General features: G+C 38.3%; 1 protein-coding gene and 1 pseudogene across 2 annotated transcripts; both read right to left on the bottom strand.

Moving 5' to 3' along the window:
* Positions 1 to 352, bottom strand: part of LOC141380159 (uncharacterized) — a 6,034-nt pseudogene extending 5,682 nt beyond the window's left edge.
* A 2,299-nt stretch (positions 353 to 2,651) lies between these two features.
* LOC141380158 (natural killer cell receptor 2B4-like) lies at positions 2,652 to 9,889 on the bottom strand. Of its 2 annotated transcripts, XM_073937195.1 has the most exons (6): positions 9,432 to 9,889; positions 8,517 to 8,822; positions 5,595 to 5,885; positions 5,395 to 5,502; positions 5,237 to 5,295; positions 2,652 to 4,397 (listed from the first exon to the last, which is right to left on the bottom strand). In XM_073937195.1, exons 1-6 carry the CDS (start codon positions 9,478 to 9,480, stop codon positions 4,353 to 4,355), a joined length of 858 nt encoding a protein of 285 aa, XP_073793296.1. In that variant the 5' UTR covers positions 9,481 to 9,889; the 3' UTR covers positions 2,652 to 4,352. The 2 variants fall into 2 exon arrangements, with proteins under 2 accessions (XP_073793296.1, XP_073793295.1); XM_073937194.1 differs by having other exon boundaries at positions 5,237 to 5,502; positions 9,432 to 9,541.
* Positions 9,890 to 10,058: the final 169 nt, after the last annotated feature.

Below are 10,058 nucleotides of genomic sequence, written 5' to 3'. Positions count from 1 at the left end.
AACTACATTTGCATAACTATTCCAAGATTTAAAAGTTTCGGTTCATATTCTAAGTATATTTCATAGCTGTAAATGATCTAGGAAATGAATGAAGCTATAAAATGCTTTTGTAACTTACCAATCAAACGGCTCCAGCACAAAAAGAACAAAACAAACATGTGAAGCATTTTCTTTAGTAGTTCTGTCTGATCTAATGCAAACTGATTAAATACCAAAGCTGTTTGAAACCTCCCCTGACAGAGTTTGACCCTCCTAGCTCCATCTGCAAACTAAATGTTTCTTCTGTAAAATCTTTCTTATTAAATCTTTAACTGTTTTGGGTGCTAATTTCTTTATTTAAATAATTCAGTATACCTTTTAAGAGGAAATTATGTGGCCTTTTACTTACTTAAAAAAAAAAAAAAAAGTATAAGCTAAATATTTCTGCCATCTTGCAGTTCTGTATTTAGCTTCTGAGTCAAACTGAAACCTGCTGTGGTTGACGCTCATCTGAGGTGTGCTTTGGTCTGTTAGTGGACAAACAGCATGTAGGTGAAGAGTCATTTCGTGCATGTGAGTTTACTGTGTGAAGGGGCTTCTTGCTTCCTCACGTTTATGTTTTTAAATCTATTAACATACTTAAATTAGACCCCATGTCTGATGCAGAGGTAAACCGTAGTGGGAAGAGAATAGTGATCCAAGTGTGGGAAATGCATTATTTCTTTTTTCTGTTATTATATTAAGTAAATTTCAGATAACGTGTCCTACTAATAGAAATATCTGATCTTAATCCATATTGCTGTTTACAATACACTTGCATTACAAAGGCAGCTGCATATTTGTATTACATTCAAATTAGTTCTGTTGTCAGCATCACAGTGGAATTAATGAAACCGTATCCATTCTGACTGGTCCAGATCAGCACAGATTGTAAAGTGAAGAGAAATGTTTGGCCTGATAGTGGAAAAATGGCTCTTGTTTTCCCAGATGGTCTCTCGTCACAGCACTGGCACAACTAGTTGTCAACTGGACTGGAAAGACAAAGACTATAGAAAACACAAGACATGTCACTCGTATAGGCAGCACAGTGGCTCAGTGGTTAGCACTGTTGCCTCACAGCAAGTAGGTTGTTGGTTTGAATCCAGGCTGGGTCAGTTAGCATTTGTGTGTGGAGTTTGCATGTTGGCGTGGGTTTCCTCCACAGGAGCGCCCCCAAGGACCCCCCCAATATGATTTAGTTGTTGATATTATTCATTTAAATGTACTTGCGTAAGTTCACAATATTTCAATAAATAAATGAATTAAATAATAAATAAACTGCAGCCACTAAATTATTGTGGATTGATCAGGGCCACCGACGTAGCTGATCTACTAAGATTGCACACTTTTTATTAACAAATTATTATTTTTGAAATGAAAAAGGGGTTTTATCTGATTGAAAACCACAAATCCAAATAAATAAATATAAAATCGATGCATTTTGAAATCAGCTTTTTAGAATCTAGTTTATTTAGCAACTCCATTATTTTGCTGGTTGACTTAAAAGGGTCTCAATGATTTTGTGGGTGTATTTTGCAAAAAGATACATCAATAAAAGATTATGTATCAATAACATTGTGGCTCAAAAAGGAACATGAATACATGATAGTATTAGGGTCTGTAAAGTGAGTGTAAATGTAGTAATGCCTTTTGTTCAGTTTGTTCATTTGTTTATTTTATTAATTAATTAATCTTAATTAATTTTAGACATGTCATATACCGTATGTTGTACAATAAAAGTATGTAAGAAATAACTGAAAGGTGTTTTTAAACTAAATATTGATTTTTATGTGGTTTGTACATGTAATTTCTGAATTATTTCAAGGAATAAATTACAATATTTCAAGAGAAATTAATGAAATTAATTAAAACTTTAATTCATTTACCAGAGAATAAAAATATAACATTACTCATTATTCACAATATATACACAATTCATTATTTTTTGTGTGTGTGTGTGTCAACCCAAGATTTACTTATCTGGCTACCCCTAAAAAAATTTCTGGGGGCACCACTGTTCCTCCAGGTGCTCCAGTTTCCCCCACAGTCCAAAGACATGCGCTATAGGTGAATTGAATAAACTAAATTGGCCAATGTGTATGGATGTTTCTCACAGCAGGTAGAGCATCTGCTTTGTAAAACATATGCTGAATATGTTGGCGGTTCATTCCACTGTGGCGACCCTTGATAAACAAAGGGCTAAGCCGAAGGAAAATGACTGAATGAATGATCTACTTCAGTAACCCCAATTGTAAAATCCCCTATATAATATAATTTAACATAATTGTAATGTGTTTTTTTTTTTAACTCAAAATATTGTAGTAATGCATATGGTAATCAAGGGGGTTACAATAGTTACTCACTTATTATTACTACACTTATTACTACTGTTATAAAAACATTGTTCGCTTATTTTGTACCTGTATGCTGTACCTCTATGATCAGCTTGGTTCTACATGATATATTGTATGTTAAAACGCCATCTAGTGTACAGAAACAGTCACTACAGATTTATTTTTACCCACCAGATTACCTTTATATCTTATCTTTCTCACACACAGATTTTATGCAAAATTAAACTAGGCTACATAAACTCAGACATAAGAAAAAAAGATACAGAACACAAGTAACGGGAGAGTAAGATTAATTTTACTACGCTGCTTTAACATTGCAAGACACGTAAGCAGTGCCAACACTTTTGCCCCTTTTCGATTTCCGTACATCCCCCAAACAAAACAAAACTGAAAAAAAAGGTAACGTCTTGAATACACGCACTGTAAATCTCTTACGCATATAAACTACTTCTAAATCCAGTTATCTAAAGATGATAATAGTACATTATCAGCCTAATACATGGCACCACCTTCAGGATACAATGTTTAAAACATTGGGTGCACATGATCCTTCAGAATGGTTTGGTAGTCCTTGGCAGTGGCAGCCCATATAGCACAATATTGAGCCTATAGGGAATGTCATGATATTGCAGCCCAAACCATCACTGATCCACCCTCATGCTTCACTCTGGACATGCATCTAGGTGGTACGCTTCTTTGGGGCTTCTCCACACCGTAACTCTCCCAGATAGAGCAAAAATAGTGAAGGTGGACTCTTCAGAGAGCAGTACATGTTTCACATTGTCCACAGCCCAAGATTATTGCTGCTGGTACCATTGAAGTCGATGTTTGGCTTTGACATGAGTTAAAAAAAAGGTTTGGCTATAGCAGCCCGGCCATGTATATTGACCACGTGAAGCTCCAAATGAACAGTTTTGGTGGAAACAGGAGAGCTGAGCTGCACTTTTAATTCTACAATGAGTTGGGCTGCTGTAGTTTTATGTCTTTTGGATTCAATCCAGGTTATTACCCGGACATCCCTTTCAGACAGCTTCATCTTGCATCCACAGTTACTTCACTTGGGTGTGGTTTCTCCTTCTTGGTGGTTTGCTGACACTACTCTGGATACTGTTGATACATTTGCAAAGACTTGCTTTCACCAATGCACCAACAATTTGTCCTTTTTTGAACTCTGTCACCCATAATGTTGTGTGCATTGAAATATAAACAAAACTATGCTATTACTCTGCTAATTAAACCTCCACATTCTGCTCTTACTGGTGAAATGTACAATCAATGAAGATTGGCCACCAGACTGCTCGAACTTAGCCATGAAAACCTCCAACACTAAATTGCCCAGTGTTTCAGTTTCATTGTCTGACCACTATATACTGTATGTGAGTGTGTGTGTGTGTGTGTGTGTGTGTGTGTGTGTGTATGTGTGTATACATACATACACATGGGCCTCAAGACTGATTCTTGGTACCCCCTGTGCCACCTCTTTAACAAATCTTAGAATCGCCTCTAAGCTAGCTCCACATCTGAAGTATTGTGTGGAGCACACCAAACAAACTAACTTTACAGATGCTCCCCAATGGCCTGGCACTGCTGTGTTTCATGCCTTAAGAAGCAACGATCACAGTTTGGTGGATTATCAGGTTCAATTGTACGCGGAGGAATGAAATATGTCATGCACATGCTACACACATTTCAAAACTTACCAAATATGATGTATATAATATGACATATATGGCATATAGCCTATATTTCTGAGATAATCTGCCATGTCTTTCTAACTGTGCAGAGTTGTAGCTGCTTTACTGGGCCTACTACGCTACTGTATTTCAATACTGCTCATTTTGGTGGTACTTGGAGAGACAATTTATTTCTGAGGTGGTACTGAATGACAAAAGTTTCAGAACCACTGCAGTATAGTAAAGATAAAACAGAGATATTGAAAATAAATGTGGATAAAGCCCAAAGTTGATACAGCAGATGCAGTCATCGCTTTTTGGGAACATTTTGATACACAGCATCCGGCTTTTTCTGAAAGGAAACACAAATTGAATCATGAGTCTTGCTCATGTGCCAAAGCAAACCAATTAATCTTAATTTCTGAATAACCTGATGGCATTTTAGCCTATTTTTTGTAACTGTATGTAAATGATATGATTAATCAGTTTGGTTCTAATGAACTGTATGTTGAAATGCCATCTAGTGTACAGAAACGGTTACTACTTCAGATTTACTGCTACCACAGAACAATTTCCAAGAAACTGCAGCAAGAGGAAATGACATCAGCTGCAGTTTAATACCAGATTTCAGCACAGGAAAAAATATTTCACATTGTTGTTGTTTTTTCCTTTACGTTTAACTTATAGGGATATACAGTATGTAGCGTATGAATTGTTTTAGCATAGCACCATTCTGATCTTGAACCAGGAGTTGTATTAGTAACTAGAGCTGTTTACAGGAATTTTTATTAAAAGATGAGAAGACTTTAAATGAAAAGACCTTGGGATCATGAGACTACTTTTACTTGCATAAGTTTGAGCCAGAAAATTATTTAATTTAAGTGAATTTGCATTTTTTATTTTGTTAAAAAAAAAAAGATGACCTGCTTCCACAGTGGACAAAAAAAGATTAAAAAAGGTCCAGTTTGACCACTGTCATATTTTAGGATTTTGGGCTCACGTGTATGTGCTGTAGCAGAGTGTCATACTCCCACCCAAATTCACACAGACCCATTAAAAACACAATCATCATTGAACTAGACCCTATTCAATAGCATAAAATAAACAAATGCAAATATGTACAATAATTGGACATCTGACGATAACTTAAAACAATTAGTGGAAGACCGAATGCAACATGCATAATCTTACCATTTTTTGTGTTGGTTTACACAACACTACATTAGATCTTGTATCCTCTCCAGTCTCATCTGCAAGAACAGTTGTGTTAATGTCATTTGTATAAATATATTTTTGTTTAAATGTATAAATCGTAGGGAATACTTGTAATTTACAATTTCTCTCCAGACCTGTTTTTCTAGATTTCCTACAGATGCAACATATCGCTAGGGTAGTGGCGAACAACAGAAATCCAGCAGCAATGACCAGCACAAAATAAAGCAAACGTTGGCCCTGAGCTGTAACAGACAAAATGGTTGGTCTGTAACGGTCAGTCTAACCTTAAACAAGATTGAGATCTCATGGAATAGTAACATAAGTTCTGCTGTACCTGAACATGTGTGACTGATGTCCAGATGTGTGGTCTGATTACTGATGGTGTTGTTGATCACACAGCTGTAGGTGTGTTTATCCTGATATTCCACCTCCAGAGGTAGAGAGAGACTGATGCTGAGATCAGACACACTGATGCTGGACAATACACTGTTTCCTTTGTACCAGGAGAGACTCACAGCACTCACATTCACCACTGAACACACCACTGAACAATACTGCATTGAAGAAGATGAGGAGGAAGAAAACTGAGAAGAGTTTCTCATGAGGACAGGAACAGGCAGGGCAGCTGAAACATGAGACAATAAAGAAAAATGTAAATCAATCTAAACAACAAAATCTTGTCACTTGGATAAACCTTGGGGTCCCTACCTGAATGCTCTGCCTTGCAATGTCAACAAGTTTGCTCCACCTAGGTTCTCTAAGCCCATCATTCCACTTTCTGCTCTCCCCTGACACTCTGATTTCACTTCAGTTGTTCTTCTATACCACGCTGCTTTGATTTATGAAAAAAATCTGTTGTGCCTTGCCTTTTGCGCTCAATGGCTACTCTTTGGTCTCTAGCTCAGTCTCAATTGGCCTTTTGTCTGGTCTTGCCTGCCAAGGCTTCCTGATGGATCCTCCTATCTTTGACTCCATTGTGGGCTTGTGTCCTAGCATTTGTGCTGGAGGTTCCAACCTGGTTCATTCCACCTGTAACTACTCCTTTGCTCTTCTCGTCCTCGTCTATACCATGACTGCTCTTGCCTTTGTTTAATTCCTCACTCCTCTCATCTTCATCTAAACCAGGGATTGGCAACTTCGGGCCTGGAGGGTTAATGTCCTGCACTGTTTTGCCCCAACAATAATCAAACACACCTCTAATTCCTGGCTCCTCTGCCCTATTTCTAATCCCTGGCTCCCATTTCCTACTACTAAGTTCAGGGTCCTCTACTTTTTATCTTAACCCTGGCTCCTCTAGTTTTCATCTTATCCCTGGATCCTTTACCCTTCATCTAATCTCTTGCTTCTTTTCACTACTACTAACTTCGGGCTCCTCTAGTCTTCATCTTTTCCCTGGATCCTCTACCCTTCATCTAATTTCTTGCTTCTTTTCACTACTACTAACTTCGGGCTCCTCTAGTCTTCATCTTATCCCTTGCTCCTCTTCCCTTCATCCAAACGCCAGCTCCTCTACCCTTCATCTTATCCCTGGCTCCTCTTCCCTACTACTATGTTTGGGGTCCTCCACTCTTTATCCTATCCCTGGATCCTCTACCCTTCATCTAATTCCTTGTTTCTCTTCACTATTACTAACCTAAGGTTCCTATAGTCTTCATCTTATCCCTGGTTTCTGATCCTACTTCTAATTTCTAGTTTCTCTCCCCTTCATCTGATGCCTAGTTCCTCTCCATTTCACCTAATTCCTGGCTTATCTCCCTTTCATCGAATCCCTGGCTCCTCTCCCCTTCAACTAATTCCCGGCACCTCACCTCTTCCTCGCAGCTCAGGCTCCTCTTCCATTCACCTGATCCCTGGCTCCTCTCCCTTTGTCTTATTCGAGGCTCCTTTCCCCATCCTCTAAATCCCAGACCCCTCTCATCCTCGTCTACTCCCAACCACCTCTTCCCATCCTCTAAATCCCAGACTCCTCGAATCCTCGTCTACTCCCAACCTTCTTTTCCCATCCTCCTCTCATCATCGTCTACTCCAAACCTCCTTTTCCCATCCTCTACATCCTAGACTCCTCTCATCCTTGTCTACCCCCAACGCCCTCTTCCCATCCTCTAAATATCAGACTCCTCTCATCTTTTTCTTCTCCCAACCTCCTCTTCCCATCCTCAAAATACCAGTCTCCTCTAATCCTTTTCTACTCCCAACCACCTCTTCCCATCCTCTAAATCCCAGACTCCTCTCATCCTCGTCTACACCCAACCACCTTTTCACATCCTCTAAATCCCAGACTCCTCTCATTCTTGTCTACTCCCAACCTTCTTTTCCCATCCTCCTCTCATTCTCGTCTACTCCCAACCTCCTCTTCCCATCCTCTAAATCCCAGACTCCTCTCATCCTTGCTACTCCCAACCTCCTCTTCCCATCCTCTAAATACCAGACTCCTCTCATCCTCATCTACTCCCAATGCCCTCTTCCCATCCTCTAAATACAAGACTCCTCTTATCCTTGTCTACTCTCAACCACCTCTTCACATTCTCTTTATCCCAGACCCCTCTCATCCTCGTCTACTCCCAACCACCTTTTCACATCCTCTAAATCCCAGACTCCTCTCATCCTTGTCTACTCCCAACCTTCTCTTCCCATCCTCCTCTCATCCTCGTCTACTCTCAACCTCCTCTTCCCATCCTCTAAATCCCAGACTCCTCTCATCCTTGTCTACTCCCAACCACCTTTTCACATCCTCTAAATCCCAGACTCCTCTCATCCTCGTCTACTCACAACCTCATTTTCCCATCATCTAAATCCCAGACTCCTCTCATCCTCGTTTAATCCCAACCCCTTCTTCCCATCCTCTAAATCCAAGACTTCTCTCATCCTCGTCTACTCTCATCCTCCTCTTTCCATTCTCTAAATGCCAGACTCCTCTCATCCTCGTTTACTCCCAACCTCCTCTTCCCATCCTTTAAATCCCAGACACCTCTTCTCCTCGTTGACTCCCAGCCTCCTCTTCCCATCCTCTAAATCCCGGACTCCTCTCATCCACGTCTACTTAGTCAAGTTAAATCCATTAAAGCACTTAAATCCTCTGCTCTGTTTAGTTTCATGTGTTTCTAAGTAATAAAATTAAATACACTTTTTGGACAACAAATTAAAAAATCTTTCTTAAAAATACTGCAAATATGGTTTAACTTGTATTTGTTTTACAAATAGACATATTTACAAAATTGGTTTTGGTTAAAATAATTAAAAATGGTTTTTCACTTACCATAGACAGAAATTCTGAATAGTTTTGTTGACCGTCTTGCTCCACTGATCGTCACTTCATAGTCTCCTGCTTGTTCAGTTGTGATTTCTGTGATGGTCAGAGATCCAGTTTGTCTGTCCAGCTTCAGTCTGTCTCTGAATCTCTCATTAGGGAAGATTTCTTCACTTCTCCTAATTTGAGCTATCAGAGATTTTTTTTCAGCTCCAAATTGCCACAGTATGTCATCATCTTTTTGTATTCCAGTAGCAAAAGTGTGTAAAATGACAGAATCTCCCTCTGTCACTGACAACGACTCGCTATACACACCTAGAGAACAATCAGCGACAAATTAAAGCCCCTATAAGCTATTTTACAGACTGAAGTCAATGTAAATTGATATCCCAAACCTTCAATTAAATATCAACTGACAAACGTATATTAAAGTGTTAAAACTAGATGTTTAAAGGGATATTTCACCCAAATATGAAAATAAACTCACAATTTACTCATGCTAAAGTGATTATGAATCGTTATGAGTGTATTTGTGCTTAACACAAAACGAGATGTTTTGAAAAAACCTGAACCATTGACATCCATATTTAAAATACAAATACTACGGAATTTGAGGACGAGTTAATTGTGACAGGATTGTCATTTTTGGGTGAAAAAATAAAAAATTTCCCAAAGACTTTCGGTAATTTTGTCTACTAAAAGGTAGATTGGGCTAACTTGAATCTGGAAAACATGACTGATTAGCCCTTCTTTAACTCAGAGCTGGTGTAACTACTGTTTAACAGTAGTTGTGTTCATGGAACCAGCCATTAATCTCAGAGAAAATCCCACAGCAACTTCAAAGTTTGATTTAAATCACATCAAATGAAAAAACAGCTCTTAAATGGAAGGTAATTTTGCCATGAAAATGATTTTATAACTTACCAGTCAAGCACCACCAGCATAAACCGAACAAAGCAAGCATGTAAAACATTTTCCATTTGATGATGACTCCTGTACGCTCCAGCACTTGAGGTTTTCATCTGTGTAAAGTCCTCCCACACTATAGCATTTTTCAGACTGCCAGCAAATCATATTCACACCTCTTATGCATGATATGTACTTTACCTTCTCTGGCTCTTATTATTTTAATGGTGGAAAAAAGTATACATTTTTATAATTTTAATATGTTTTTTCATGTACAATATTTCTGACTGTGCTGAATATTTAATAATAGAAAAGTAGTAGAAAAAGTCATTAGCACTGGTCAAGCTAAACTTCGTAATAAAAATCTTGATTTGATGGATTTTTAAAAGTTTTAAAACATTATTTAATTGTTAGAACTTTCGAAAGCAAAACAAGTCGCAGTCTTTTGTTGTTGTTGTCACTTCTGCAGATGTGTGAAGCATGCAGCTCATCTGAGCCAAACTGAAACCAGCTGTGGTTGGGTTTTTTTTTTTTGCTTCTTTTGTTCAGAAAGTTGATATGCTGACAGGAAATCATTCTATAGGTGAAAAATTGATTAATACTAAACTGACCATCTTCCTGAACAACAACAACATTTATAATAAT

Source organism: Danio rerio, chromosome 22 (genome assembly GCF_049306965.1).
Source record: "Danio rerio strain Tuebingen ecotype United States chromosome 22, GRCz12tu, whole genome shotgun sequence".
NCBI classification, from domain to species: domain Eukaryota; kingdom Metazoa; phylum Chordata; class Actinopteri; order Cypriniformes; family Danionidae; genus Danio; species Danio rerio.
Note: the sequence above shows the minus strand (reverse complement) of the source record. Positions and strands in the feature narration are given on the sequence as shown.